The sequence below is a fragment of the Epinephelus lanceolatus genome, chromosome 9 (assembly GCF_041903045.1).
Source record: "Epinephelus lanceolatus isolate andai-2023 chromosome 9, ASM4190304v1, whole genome shotgun sequence".
Lineage (NCBI taxonomy): Eukaryota > Metazoa > Chordata > Actinopteri > Perciformes > Serranidae > Epinephelus > Epinephelus lanceolatus.
The window spans coordinates 19,799,972-19,816,077 of NC_135742.1; the positions used below are offsets into that span (position 1 = coordinate 19,799,972).

Here is a 16,106-nt window from a genome sequence, read left to right on the forward strand (position 1 = left end):
TCAGTGTGTACAGCATTCAGCTGTGTTGTTGTATCAGTGCGTCCCTGCAGGGAGTGCAATTAACTTCAGTAGATAAATGTGGACCAACACAAAGTCCACACATGTGCTGCTCATGTGTGCATGCAAGGGACGCCTGCACTTAAAGCAGGAGAGATTGCAATCATCACACTGTTAACTTCCAGAGTAATGGGCTTGAGCTGCAAGAGGAGTGTAGGGAAAGGAAGGGAAAGAAATCAGTCTGCCCTGAAAGTCCCCTCTCCCTGGAAATGATGACAAACACAAGAGAGCAGGGAGAGGTTTAACAAGGTGGCTGGATGTTTGCACTCCTCTGTAACCCAAGGACAACGCAGGCGCAGACACAGATCCTGCTCTGACCCTTGGTTTATTTAATTACGGTCAAGGTGTGCGCATTTTACCTGCAGTGTGTTTAATGCTGCTGTCACAAATACAATATAATTCTGAGTATAAACACATTTTGTGATAAATCTAATTTGACCTATTGGCTAATAAAACTGCTCCAGTGTTATCGTATGATTTGGCCACCTGGCTCTCTGCCCACTCCCACCTCCTGCTTTTCACTCATGGAGGATTTCAGGGGAGGTGCTTTGGGTGGGTCCCTCATGTTTTATGTATCATCCTGCTCCCTATATCCCGTCGCCGCTTGTCCCTTACACGGGACTTGAGAAGGGGAGAACAGTGTTGTCATGTCTGGATGGTTTTACGCACACCGTGCGTCAGGTTAACAACAGCCGCGGGGGTTTGCAGAAGTTTGCACGGTATTGTGGAAAGAGCATCCGCCTGTGTGGACTGTCCTGAATATCTCGTACCGCAGCAGCAACACAAGCACCTTGCTTAAAAATGGGCGTGTACGGAGAAAGCGCAGAGCACTTGGAAACCAGACTCTATTGAGTTCCTTCTCGTAGCCTCACTCCGGGACACTTCCCCCTTCCAAACCGCAGTTACAGAGGTCTACCTCGTGATGCGTAAATGGATTCATTTTTGGCTCCGTCCAATGTGTTTCTGCAGGGCAGTGAGGATAAGTTGATGGAGTTCAACTCATCACGTGAGCTCAACAAAACAAACTGGACGTGAAGCATACAGAGAACCACCTAAAAAGTTATCTTAATTACTTCTAGGGTTGTAATTTTGCCTTTGGAGCTATTTCTTATTATTAATATAAAATAACACCTGAACTCGGGGTGTTGTGAACGCCCCCTCCTATCACCTCCCTATTCCTTTTGAATGCCCCTGAAGTGTTTATTTCTTTTACAAAATATTTTAAAACCAACGTGGCGAGGAGGATGGACCCTGCCTGCGGAAAAGTGGGGACGGCGTCTCTGCCCGGCGGCGGCGGAACCGGCGTGAGTGCGAAGGCGCCCAAACATCTGTGGAGGCAGCAGAACCAGGCAGCGCTCTCTCCGCTCCACCACGCGCTGGTAGTGCGCAAGAACGACCGCGTGAGACAAAGAGGCTTTTCGGACACCGAGAGATACCTCAACCCGAGGAACATGGACCGGACTTACGCAGTGGACACGGGGCACCGACCCGGGCTGAAGAAATCCAGGATGTCGTGGCCGTCGTCGTTTCAAGGTCTTCGACGGTAAGGGCAAAAAGGGGAAACTGCTCTTTCCTCATCTTGTGTATCTTTCTAATTTCCCCTCGATGGAGATGGGCGTTGTGTGGATGACTGACGCGCGAGAGTGGAGAAGTCTTTTGCCTTTTATTTCGTCTTAACTTTGGGGATGTTTTTAGATTTTTGGCGACGCTCGACCTCTGTTTTCTATCACTTTTTGTGCCGCACCGTCAAAAGCATTTACTATGTACGCTGCTGTAATGGCACAGAGAGGCTGGATAAACTATAAGCTTGGTCAGCCTATAGCTAAAGGTGAAATAACAAATAAATAATCGCTACATCATTTATGCCCTTTTCACACTTAAACACACCCTATCTTATAACTTATGTTTAATATTTTTCATATAACGGATCCCATTGGCGCTTACAGTTGACTGTTTAATCAGGTCAGAAAGATGCATCTCCCTGGAGAGAGGATAGGTTTATTTCTAGAAAAAGTCAAAAGAATAAGTGAGTGTTATCTAAACGCAGTTATCAGGCTTTAGTGTTTATGCTCATATCTGTGAGACTATATTTGGCACACCAGGCAGGCAGAGATGTAGGCTTCTTAGTGTACAATGACAGCCTAGACTGATGGAAATGAAAGGTAGGCGTTGACTGAAGGCAGGTCACAGGGAACATCCATGTGTATCCTGAACACAACACATGCAGGCAGGCACCTTTTTTAAAATCCTCAGGGATTAATACCTATTAGCTTGAGGATCACTGCTCTGCCTGGTGTTCATGTTTGTAAGTGAAATGACTCTCTGAGGATAAGGAGATACAGTAGGAGTGCTTTACATCATCACTAATACATGGTGACCACATTCTCTGAAACGACACTCATAATAATCTGAGTCACTACTCATGACAACATGGATAATCTTAGCGCATGTGTGACAAGCGCTGGGTCTTCAGATGTTGCTCGCACATAAGTATTTAACCAGAGCAGCGACTGTAAGATGACAGCAGTAATGTTTGCTGTAACAACAGTTTCAGTGAAGCTTGCCTGCATACAGACAGGCAGACACAAAAGCAGCTCTGCACTCAGACAGCCCGGATGTGTGGGGAAATGTTTCTGCTCTAATTACTCACTTGTTCTGGGAAGGAGGGAGAGAGAGAAAAAAAAAAAGACCAGCTGAAACGAAACCTGAGAAGGTCACCTCAGCTCCCTGGCTTAAGAGACTGTTGCGGATACAATTTTCTATCAAACAGTTTCCTTTCTTTCTTTCTCTTGTTTAAGAATTGGCGTGGATATGAGTGATGCTCGCCTACAGGTCCAGTGAACTATAGAAGGTACGCTGGCTTGTCTGGCTGACAGACAGAATGGTCCCTGTCACAGTGGCAGAGTAGTCACATGGAGGAAAAGCCAGAGAGCGAGGGAAGGATGGGGAGGGGGGGGGGCGGGGTTGGGGGTGATGAGAGCACAGATGGAAGTGACATTGCAAAGTGGTGTGCTGGACTAGAACACCCATGTTAAAATATTGCATTGAACTTACACTTTGTCCTATCAAAGTGAAATTTAAGAGGATGTTCCTGTAATTCAACTGCATCCGAGATCATTCAAGCACATTTCATCTTTGCTGCAGGAGGGTAATTACACGTTGATTAACCCAAACAAATCAAATTTTGCACAGGAGGCTAATTACGTAAGAGGCACATTGCACTCCAGCACATATTCAGGAGCACTAACAGCGGGCTAAATCAAATTTGGCCCCTTGTACACCACAGCCCAGCACACCATTATTTGCAGTTGGTCAATAGGGTCATTTGCCTGGTTGTGTTTTTTATGTGCATTCATTGAGTTGCATGTTTCTGTAATTCTTAATTCGATGCCTTTTGCCACTGGGACCGACGAGGGCCTTCGTCTGGCGTGGCTTTCATTAAATGAGCACACCTAAGGGGTAGAAACTATAATATACAGCCCTATTATAGCACATTGTCTGCAATAACAATACAGGTGATTATGTGATGCACGGCATATTGCAAGATAATCAGAACAGCAGCTGTTGCGTGAAAGCAGAACAGCTGCAGTTAAGTGTAGTTGAGGGATGCCCGTCTTTCTCAAAGCGACTCAAGTCTTTTCTGTCTGTGTAAATTACATTTAACAGAAACCTAGAAATAACACATTGGTACAAAGAAATTACAAATGTATAAAATTCATAATCCAACAGTATTGCTTGGCATATTGCCTTATTGACTTTATTGTCCAAACACTAGTGAGCCTGCCCTCCTGGCATTCATTGCATTGATTTAAAACCTTTCGACAGCCTTTGCGAGCATACAGCTAAAGTATGGCTGCTTGTCAAGGAGGATAGCGAAATTCTTTATACTTGAAAGCTTTCACCATAGATATATATAGTCAACGTTAGAGATACTTCTTAGCCTACAGGAAGTTGGTGTGTGATTTTTTTTTTTTTTTTTTTTTTGCGTTTAAGCCATGCATTTGATTGACTTTTCCAATTAGCAAGGCATCAGCAGGTTGCATATCTTCACATGAAAAAGTCAGCAGTCAAGTTGTTGCTGCACATTAGATAAACAAGACTTATTTCCTGATTGTAACAGACAGATATAAACAACTTCTGAGGCAGTGCCCCGATAGAAGACTAATAAGAAGAGCCAGCTACTTGCTCAACACATACAGTTGATCTCAGTCTCACGTATACAGAGAGACAGCAAATCTCCCCCTCAGAGGACTGTGGATGTAGCTGTGTGTGCCCAAGCAGCTGGTTCGGCACAATGTCCAGCCGCCCCAAGGTAAAACACATCACCCAAATGTGTCACAATGTAGGCTGGGCCCGGACGCTGCTCAAGGCTTGTGTGAGACCTCAGCAAGAATCTTGAGCGTACTTTGATGAGGAGATGGCATTTGGCCCATTCTTCTCCTGCTGCTTGCCTGTCCCTGCCATGGGGACGCTGCAGGCGGGGTTTCTTTATCTGTGGAGATGTCAGTGAAGAGGAGGACCGTGATTTCTCTTCTCTCTGTCAAATCACAATCGAGATTTGGCGATTCAGTGGGTGGGAAAGGAAATGTCAAAACAACAACAACAAAAAAAAGATGAAACATCTAAGCTGGGAAGGGAAATGGATGGAAGGTGCTCCTCTTGGACATTTTGTCCCCTCAGCAGCAGATTGGAAAACGTACCGCTGCCCTCTCAGTCTACACTGTATTTAGCAGTCGTTGATTTTTCTCCAGCCAGTCCTCCTCCTCCTGGTGTGACTGACTACTGTGACTTGCCAGAGTGAGGTTTTTAGCCAGTATGAGGCATAACCCCCCGGCTATGTCATTAGATCCCAAGGGTGTTAGTGAGCGAGTCAGGAACTGCTATTTGCTATGTGGCTATATATAACTCCAGTCACGGCCATACTCAGACATGCTGCATAGGCTGCTACAGCACAGGCACAATACACATGTACTGTATGGCTAGACTCCCAGGCATGTGAAAGATGTCCAGAACATGCTAATGAACACTCTGTGGATATGCTACTATAGTTTCCATCAGCAGAGATTAGCATCAAACATCGTGTAGCTTGGGTAAAGAAATGGGTCATGAGTTCGGTTATACCATTGTTTCAGTTGTTATCTATCGTCCAGTCCCGGTTATTGCCAGGTTATTAGGTGATTTATTAAAGAGGGTTAACATTTCATTTAAAATATATTAACAGTAGAGCGGCATGGTGGTGCATTCATGAACACTGTTGCCTTACAGCAAGATTGTTCTGGGTCTGAACCCGCTGGCCAGCTTGGGCCTTTCTGTGTAGACTTTGCATGATCTCTGTTAACGTGGGTTTTCTCTGGGTTTCTCCCACAGTCCAAATATGTGCAGGTTAGGTTAACTGGTGACTTTAAATTGCCTGTAGGTGTGAATGTGAGCATCAATGGTTATCTGTTTCTATGACCCGTCTTCCACCAAAATTAACGCATGTATGCAGGGTTTTCTCAGCAAGGACAACCCATTAAAAACAGGCAACAGTAGACCATGCCTCTGCAGTGGATGAGTGTGCCTTTCTTTTTTTTTCCTGGTGTGTCGTGTTTGATGTAGCAGACGGGTGAGAAAACAGGTTAGTAAACAGTAGAAAGCAGCAAGGAGGCTAGTAGAAAACAATGCAATGGATACGTCTTCCTTAACATCTTTTAGTTTTTCAGTCTCTGTCTCTCAAACTCATTGCCAGCTAAATTTTGAACGATGTTTCAGCACTGCTTGGATGGAGATGGAGAGTATGTTGATGTGGCCAATCATTGCATCGGGCCAGCAAAGCTTCTAAAACCAGAGCATCCACCCGAGTGTCGTATTTTCATCGCTGCCGATTGGAGCCAATCAAAGCTGGAGCTGGTAAACACCCGTGACTACAGCAGAGTCCTGGGAGTGAAAGCAGATTGTAACCTTTCCGATACAATACAGTAACCAGATGTTAGTGGGTGTTGGTGGGGGTTTTTGTACAGTGGAAAGGGACTTATGAGTCAGTCCTGTGATAGTCTGGCAACTTGTCCAGGGTGTTCCCCGCCTGTCACCCATTGTCAGCAGAGATAGCTTCAGCCCCTCAGGTGACCCATGAGAATATGAGTGGTTACAGAATATGAATGGATGGGTATTTAAACAATAGAAAAAGAAAAACTATGCCCTCTATTCAAACAGTGACTCCTTCTGTGTGCCTGTGCTTGGTGTGACAACCTCATAGCATCATGTTCCACTTAGCATCATCTTCTTTCTAATATCACAATCCAAATCATGTCCATATGGTTAAATACTCTTCTAGAGTGCACAGCAAAGTTTTAGTGAGCAGGCATATGGAGACATGCAGGGTGTCAGATCGATGGGAGAAAGACTGCAAACTGGTTTGTGATAAAGGATTTAAAAATAAGTTGTCACTTGCGCTGACTAATGGGGCTCAGCGGGCAGACATGCCGCTCCGCCAGAAACATCTCGTAGTGTTGCCTGAGTCCAGACCTTTGAATCCACTCATCCCACTGAGTTGACTGAAGATAGATACGGAGTGTAACAGTTTGACAATTCTGTTTGGTATTTGGCAACTTGAAATGCATGGCAGGGCGCAGATTCTAGAGATTATTTTATAACATTGTAGTTCTGATAGTAAGTTAATTCAAAATCACTTAATATTGATGCAGAAAAAATCAGTCATCTCTTCAATAGTGGATATATGATTCGATTGCCAGTCGCCACAAGCCTAGTCATGAGTGATAATTTCTGACTTAGTGAGATCTTCCTCTTGTGTCACAGTATGAAAGGCAGGCAGAGCTGCTAATTACGTTAATACCCGTCCCTTGTCTGGGTCTTATTGACCTGTTCATTCAGGCAGAAATAGAAGGGGTATTGAGTATGTTCTTCAGATGAGCTCTGTGACTTACCTGGGCTTTGAAAGATGAGCATGTGCATTAGGAAGTCTGTGCTGCAGACATATTGAGGTTGGAAGTCAATTTTAGTCAAACCTGGAGTAAAAACACAGCTACTTAGGAGAACACCAAAAGGTTATTCATTATACAGGATGTGTTAGATTTGCAGGCGGTAGTGCTACAGGCCTGATCCTATTCAGAAGCTTCCTGAGTTGTTAGAACGTTATCAGGGTAGTAGATAGCCAATACCGGGGGATTAAGTTCTTGTTTTTTATTTAATCAGAGAATTTTATTTTCTTAAATTGCAGCTATAGGTACTGGCCCTCATTTACAAAACTAATGTATGAAAGAAAACTGGTATTTATCAGTATGGATATGAGCAGAGGCTACGATTAAATCTCACGTCAGATCTCAACACGTGGACACAAGTTTGAGTCAGCATGGATTTGCGGTACAGCATAGCAAATCTGGCTGAGTTGGAGAATTGTTTTTAAACCTTATCCTGACTGGCATCTAAGTATTTGAAGCCACAATACTAGTAGCCTAGGAGATTACATTTTTACTGTTTTCTGGCTTGGCTACAGATGGTGTGGCTGTGTTTTCTCTGCCACCTGTTAAGCCTGAAATGCAAGCAGACCCGATTCACCAAGACACACACTCCTCGTGTGGGTCCGTAAGCTTTGATATGATTGTATATTATGACAATATAGGCTATTATTATTAATGTATGTAGGCTATAGGTTGGTACATAACATGGATGTAAAAATTAAATATTCCAACCTCAGCTGGAGTTTGATTGTCCACTGCAACGCTGTTGACTGAAGCAGTGACTTCTTACATATTGCGTTTTTCCGACTTCCTTTGACACCATTTTTCAGACTGCCAATTAGAACCTAGTGGTCAAATTGACCTATGGCTAAGCCATGCCCCCCTCCACTCACTAGGACAAACTATCAACACTTAGTGACTGGCGCAATGGCAGGTGTCACAGTACACGGCATTTCACAGGTGGGAATTGATGATTTTTGGAGACATAATGATCAGATGTCATTGAGAAGTAACCAAAAGGGCCTAAACTACGCACTGGAGGAATAGTTTAAGTTTAAGTTACACTGAAGTTAAGGTTTTGGCTCAGAATATGAGAAAAGGATAACGGCTTTTTTACCATCTTTACCAAGAGTGTCTTTTCGTTAGTTTAGTGCTACAGTATTTACACTGAATCATTCAGCATAATGTTTGCCAGCCTTTGTTATCTCTGCCATTACAGATAAGTTAATGAAGCTAAGCTCCAGAAGTTAACGTTAGCTTAACTAGAGCCCTTTGGACAACAGCTAACAATGATGTACAATCACCAAAGTACAAAAACTAGAACAAAATAGGCTAATGAACTCCCAGCAAACAAGGTGACATGATGAACAACGCAGGTAGGAGCTAACGTTAGGCTAACTTTAGCTAACGTTAGCTAGAGATGTTGAAGATAACTTTATATGTCTTTCCAGCAAAGTGACAATATGTTGCCTCAAACACAATGTTGACTTACCTTAAACAGATGTAGACATCATTGTTAATCTTATTCACGTTGAGTTGATGTTGTGGTCTAACGTTACCACACAACTTTATCCAAAGGAGATACTTTTCTCGGTTGAGATGTGGTTTAAAGTGTAAAAAATACATCTCATCGCCCAGCCTCTCAGGATACCTTGTGTCGGAGTTGCAGGTACCCCATGCACACCGTTTGATCATTTTTAAACTTCAAATCTCAAAAAACAACAACCAAAAGTGATGTTCTGTAATGCATTTCAATGGACGGCCAGGCAGAGAATGTCCGAGTGTATGGGAATGGCTATACGCACTGTGATTGGCTGATTGTGTTTGAGGGCGGGACTTAGCCATAGGTGGACCTGGGACGTCAGTGTTTCCATTTCTAGCTCAGAGAAGTTTCTCTCCTCTTGGTCCTTGTAACGTCTCTCCATGTCGTAAACTCTCGGGGCGAAACCTCCAAACCAAGAATCTATTGGGGTGTATATTTAAATGATGAGTGTTTTTAGCTGCTTCATTTATCAATGCCTGATCATTTCTACGCTGTGATCTATGAGATATGCTCGTTTCATGACTCACACATGAACCCTATTGTTAAATGATTTCTGCACTCGGATCTGCACTGGTTTGTTTGTTACATTGATAAATGACAATAAATGACAAAAAGACAGTATCTGATTTCTCCCTACCTCAGCTGTACGCACAGGAAACATCTATCAATGAGTACTTTATGCTAATGGAATAGTATACCCAACATGCATACATTTTAACAACAACATATGCATGAGTAAAAGTGGATGGAATATGGTTATATTCCAACCAATAAGTGGATGGAGTATAACCAGAAACACTCATGGGAAAACATAAAAATCCATGCCACTTGACAGCTACTCAGAAACCATTAGCAAAGTCTATAGTATTCCCAGTCACTGATTCAGTCAGTCCTCCTGTCAGTCCTTGCCTGTAATGACACCATGGAGTGACATTCTTTATACCTCCGTTGAAACGTTACCTAATCTCCATCTATAACACCAGGGCGCACTCAAGAACACTGACCTTGACTCACGTCTTCATTGTTTTGTGTTGAATTTACCGTGAAATCAGTAATGGATCCCTGGAATAAATGAGGGTTTTGGTTTATAAAAGGTGTTTGGTACTGTATACCTTTAGCATGTCATCCTGTTTCTAAAGGACATCTGTCCCAAATGTGGAGGACAATATAGTCTGTGAAGGGGACTGCTCTTATCTTAACAAATCCTCTAAATTCTAATACTAATGCATCACCTATTTGGTGTGTATAAACCTTGCATGTGTGTTTTTTATTTTCTCAGTTCCTATCTAAACCTTTATTCTGATGGATTTACACTCAGTTCATACAGTGCAGCATGTACTGAATGGTAGCTCTGCACATTTTTTGCAACCTGGCACACTTAAATATAAAAATGCAGTGACAGTTCAGCAGCCTCTGAGGCTATTTTTTCCTGTGGAGCCTGAAGTGACAACATAAATGTGTTTCATTGATTGCCATCAATTGTAGTTTCGCATCAAAGAAAGTGGTAGCAGGGATTGCTTTCTTTGTTCTGAGGTGAAGACAGACAATTCGCTGTGATCATTACATAATCCAGCTGCTTCCAATCAAAACTGCATGAAAAGGAAAAAAATAATAAACTTGTAGGAGTGCGTAATGTCCTACACCAAAGCGAATTCTGATTGAAATTAAAGTTCACAGCTGGGAAAATTAATGTCTTATGAACACATCTCTTGTTGCAGTGCATTGCCGCTAGACAGGCGAAGTGGGATCCTGCTTGAGGAAAATATTTGTCCAATGTGAAAACTGGACAATGTCCAGAAGGAACCACAGGCCGGTGTGTGTGACTGGCTTGAGGAAAACATTATTGCTTCATGAAAGAGACGGGCTGTGCTGAAAATGGTGATATCTCAAATAGAAACAGAGCTCCTACAGCGTGCAGAGCAAGGGGAATTGGCCATCTAATTTTTACCAGCAGGAACAGGCATTTATTTTTCATTGCTCTCCCCTGGCTTCCTTTTCCTCACTGGTCATCTGCTAGGCTAATAAAATGCATGAAAACCATTTTTGAAGGACAGCCTTGTATAGGGCTCCAAGCCAAAGCCTCTCTAGACTGCCTGCGTGATGCAGGGTGATTCCCTGAGCTCTTGGCTGGCTGTGCTGTACTGATCATATTACGCTCAACGGGGTGATAAAGACTCTAGCTGGGCTAGCGACTGGTCTGGTCTAGAGACTGCTGATAGCTTTGAGGGAGACCATACAGACGTATGAATTATTGATTGAGTCTGTCAGGATATCTGTGTGAAAGCTGTGGAGAGAACTATGAAAACAGGAATTACTTGTCAGCATTTATTACTCTTTTAAAGGAGCATGGTCTCGATATATAAGAGCTCCACTTCTTGCATCATGTTTCATGGCCATCAAAGTTGCATCACTTTGACACCAGACTTGCTTCCAAAGAAGTCATTAATATTTGTGCCACTTGAAAGCTGGCTGCAAAGTCAAACCATAAATTAGTACATATCTGCTGTTTTAGGTTTCAACCACAGTTTTTTAAGAGTCATGTTTGGACTGTTGGTCTCATGTTTGAAGGTCATGGTGTGACAACTTCGCCCAGGATAAAGTGAATTATGTGAGAATGGTTGTCCGTGTCACACGGGCTGTGAGTCAAGTTGGATTACCTGTAGCCTGAGCAAATATAGTGCCAGTAACGGCACAGTAGCCCAACAACACTGTCAATAACACTGTGGACTGTTTAACACAACCCTCCTGTTAAGCAGTGTTAGCTAAACTAGATAGCATTAGCTAATGATGTTACCCATGATGGAATGTAACTTTACAGTACATTTACTTAAGTATTGTACTTAAGTCCAACTAAAGGTACTTTTACTTCACTTGAATATTTATATTTATTTCTACTTTATGCTATTTTACTGCATCTCAGAGGCCAGTATTGTACTTCTTAATTCACTGCGTTTATCTGACAGTTTAGTTACTATACTTTGCAGATTCAGATTAAGTTTGCAAAATATTATCAGCCAATAAATTCTGATATTATTATAACAATAAGGTTTTATTGGTTCTCAGGGGGAAATTTACAAGCTACCCAGCAGTATGTAAAGAAATATATAAAATACCGTAAAACCTCAATTAATAGCCTGGGCTATTATTTGCTTAAATCACTGATATCAACAGGCCTATATTTGGGACAGGCCTTTAATTCCTTTCCCACCAAACTGACACTCAGCAAAGATCGAAAATACAATCAAATTGTTGGTATGTAGTATGAATACTGGTTTAAAAAATAGGCTTCAGATAATATATCAATTATGAATTACTCATTTGATCTCACACCGACAGACATCAGAGGGAGACAGGCATCTAATTGAGACAGGCCTTCATTTGTCAGAATGTGTAGCCACATCGGGCTAGTAAAAGGGACCAAGCGTTTAATTGGGGCAAGGCTTTTAAATAGTCCAAGTTTTAGGGTATATATAAATAAATTAAAATTAGCTCCACATTTACCAGCTGCAGCATCAAATTGATAAACAAATTACTGCATCCATAACCACAATCCAATAATCTAATATATATTATTAAGCAATAAATCTTACTTGTGTATCAAGACAAGATGTTTTCTAGTTGTAGTCTCATCTCAAAACACTCAAAGTATTCATTTGCGTATTTAAATCACAAACATTTTCTTCTAGAGGAGAATATCCCTGTACCCCAACCTGATTTTTGTTTCATATCTTGTTGCCTTGCAGTCTTTGCAGTTCTTTTAGCTGTCTGTAGTTAATGTTTTTGTGTCATTGCTTGTTGTGTCCTTGGGTCTGAATCTGAAACAATGCTTACACTGTAAATGCAATGTTTTCCAGTAAAGCGTATTAAAAGTAGTGATAGTGATTTGCAGATGCTATTTTGCCTAAATTTTATTTCTGGGTCCGGTTCTGGGTGGAAAAAAAACACACAGGGTGTATCCCAGGTCTTAGGTAATGAATATATTAAAATAAGATACTAATAGTAATTGTATGGTTTAACGTGTTAATCATCTTACTGCTGCCATTGTGTGTGAATTTCTCCGTCCTCTGCACCACCTGGAATATGTGAGCTGCTTCAAACAGGTGCTAACTAGCAGGCATGTTAACTGTGAACATGTGCTGTCACTGTGAGAAGAATGAGCTAAAAATATCCATTTAAATTGTATTCACTAATTATCTACATTTTAGAATATAACATCTTAATTTCACATGTATGAAATGTCACAAAATTATCACTTTAACTGTGCTGCCCAAGCCAATTTTTTGAACAGCACAAGGTTTATTGAATCATTGGCTTCGTGGTTTCGGGTCAGGCTGCGGATCTTGTGTTGGCAGGTCAGGCCTCCTTATGTCTCATTTCCCCTGTTGGACTGAGCAGGCAGATTTTCCAACAATAAACCGTATTTCAAGCGGTTGTGATTAGATTCCCGGTAGAAGCTTGTGGTAGCGGTTATATCAGTGGGAGCAGGCAGGAGTGAGATTGAAAAACACGGTCTTGTGCAGACCTCTACTGTACTCTACTTTTTTTCAGTGGCATGCTGATCCAGTCGACAACATTAGGGAAGAATGCATTCCCTCAAATCTAATGATGTCACAGTGAAAACATATAATCTCACCCAATGTCTGTAATCAAGCAGTAAGTTGGAGCAGATAGTAGGGCCATAGATATTAGGTTCCACCTGCTGAAAGAAATGGACTTACAAAAAACAGCCTGAAGGCAGGTTACAAGACTTCCTGAACATGATCAGGGTTGCAGATAGTGCACTGTTAGTGAAGGGAGCTGTTGTGCGAGCTGCCACTCATGCATGCTGCTTGGTTTCTCAGATTATTTTGCCTCAGCGTTTGATGATTCTTTTTCTTCTCTTTGCCAATTTTTTTTCCTTCTCTTTCAATCAGCGTGTTCTCTTGAGACATACATTTTCTCCATCTCCTGATTCACTGACGCAAACACAGGCACACAAATATCAGCATTGGTTTGTGCACATAGGCTCAAACTGACATGCAGTTACTCCCCTGCTCTCATCTTTTCCTTCCTTCCTCCCTATTGTCTTTTCCTGTCTCTCTGTTGTTCTCACACATGCTATTTCTATCTATTGATCCCCCTTCCTCTTCCAGCATCTTGGCCCTGAATGATTTGCTTCTTAGACCCACACATCTCAGGCTGCACCTGTCAACTCTCATCCCAAGACCTGCCATACACACACATATACACACATGTGCAACCTACTCTGGTCAAGAAACATGGAAGTAACCCTGCAGTGGGTTGCATCTCCGCCACTTGAACTACTACTGCCTTACTCTGGCTCTACAACATAGATGTATACTGGACCCCAAATGGCACCTGTTCAGTACAGTTGAACTGCTCGCTTGGTGCATATGCCAAAAAATATGTCTAGGTTCTGGGTTTACTTCAGCGATATGTGGCCCATTGAATATGTGCAGTAGTGTTTCTCGTGCTGGTCTTACCCGTGAGTTCCCGCTTGGCTCTTTGACGTTACATAGTGATGATGTCACAGATTTTTAAATTGCTTTTCTTGGCTCAAAGAAAGTTTAACGTATTTACAGATGTCTCTTATACAGTGGTGGTCAATGGGAAAAATGCTTTTTGGGTAGCAGTTTTTTTTTTTGTTTTGTTTTTTCTGCAATACCATAAGTGGCCACTGGGAAAAAATGGAAGCAAGGCTGAGCTGCTTTCCTGGGGGCCTACATCAGTAGTACACCGTACCATCTAACATACAGAAATGTACTTTTCAGTAAAATTACCTCTTTCTATGTTGATTTCTTTTGGGTGGATGATCATGAAAAACCTGAGTTTTGTTTCAGAAGGGAACCTTTTTTGTGGCTGAACGTCTTTGCCAGGTCTGGGATAGAAGCCAGAGTATTTTGTTTCTGGACTGAGTAGTTAAACAGCATTGTTTCTGCAATAGTTCCTTGTAAACTCATGGGGGTTCGGCACATTTGTGTGTGTGTGACACAAAATTAAAAAAAAAAAAAAATCAATCAATCAAAGAGGCAGCCACTCTCAGTCAGACCCCAAGCCCAGAGAGAGTGGAAATGAAGGGAAGATGGTCAGACATTTGGCATTTGAAAGAGGTCCGGGAATTTTTCTTGCTAAGTTGATGGACCAAGTCACGATTACAACAAGGCCTTTTAATATTGCCCTTTGAAGTTTTTTGGGGTGTTTTTATGCCTTTATATAATATTCTGACAGTAGAGAATGGGCAGGAATTTAGGGTTAGATAAATCAGAAAAAGTGAGTAGCGACTACGGCCAACCCCCCCCCAAACAAACCATGTATGTTGCGAGACGGTACCCACCTCTGTCTGCAGGAGACCAGAGAGGAAGGCATTTTTAAAAGTCTCGGTGTGTTCAGCTCTCAGTACTTATGTAGCTTCTAACTGAATCTCTGTGGTTTGGAGTTTAGTTTCTCTCCTGCGTCCTGTTTGTACTTTAGACATCTGCTTTATTTTATTGTTTCATGTTCACTATCAGCTGTATTAGAAGTTGTGTGAAGTTGCTGCTCAAGAACTCAACATTTCCTTATTTTGCTGCTTCACAATAAAAGTATATAGATAACAAAATAACAGGAGACTTTTATTGTGAAGAATCTATAGGAAATGAAATGTTATAACTGAATTAGCGGAACTTTGTTGGCAGCTATTTTTCAGTAAAGGCAAGTCTGATAATGTGTCAGCGAAGAAAGTAAAAGCAGGAACAGCCACAGTGAGATGTTAATGAAGAGCTGCAGACAACAGGCTCTTACTGCACCTCTGCAAACAGCTCACCTCCAACAGGTCAACTTCAACACATGCAGCAAAAAAAGACAGGGGACTTCAGCCATGGATCAGCACTCTGCTTTTAAACGTCATCACTCAAGACCAGCCATCATCAGTTTAAGATACACCTTCAAGAAGGTAGCCCTGTTGTAATGGAAATGTAAATCCCTGCTGTTATGGGCTGACAGCCCAAACCAAGCCAAGCCAGCACATGACTGTCAAATAGGGTATTAGACTTATTTAATAACAAGAAGACTCAGTGGGATACCCATGCTGTTCTGTTTCTGCTTTATGAGTCAATTATTTACCAACACTTTATCCATAAAGGGTTTCTGTAGACATGTGTTTGTTGGCACATATGGTCGACTCATTAACAGACCATATGATTATAAATTACAGCAGAATACAGCTAAAGTTTTATGATTAAGTAGATGAAATTAGGTTTGTAATTAAGAGAGAACAATTTAACTTGAAGGTGATTGCAGTGACACAGCATTAACAAATTATTGAATGCCAAGGCTTGCCAGCAGATACGCCACAGCTGATGTGCTGTACAGTTTAACTTCCCTGCAGAAACACAAGGTCGTCTGTAATTTGCATTTTACTTTCCCAGAGATGGATAACAACAACAACAACAACAAAAAACTCTGAGGACATGCATGCATAAATCATGCCTCATAAGAAGTGTTGTAGATTTACTGTGCTAGGGAAGAAATGTAACATGCTTGATATGATGTAGATATCAACTTAAAATTGT

The 16,106-nt window shown here is 41.9% G+C and overlaps 1 protein-coding gene across 3 annotated transcripts in view; it reads left to right on the forward strand.

Annotated features, from left to right (window-relative positions):
* The window catches only part of pde4d (phosphodiesterase 4D, cAMP-specific), a 264,066-nt gene that overhangs the window by 56,003 nt on the left and 191,957 nt on the right, over positions 1–16,106 (forward strand). The window contains exon 1 of one of the 3 annotated variants that reach the window (XM_033619970.2): positions 685–1,600. The exons of the other annotated variants lie outside the window; for them this stretch is intronic. Coding sequence (XP_033475861.1) covers positions 1,302–1,600 — 299 coding nt within the window. The 5' untranslated portion in view covers positions 685–1,301. Of the gene's footprint in view, positions 1–684; positions 1,601–16,106 lie in introns of those variants that run through there. 3 annotated transcript variants of the gene reach the window in all.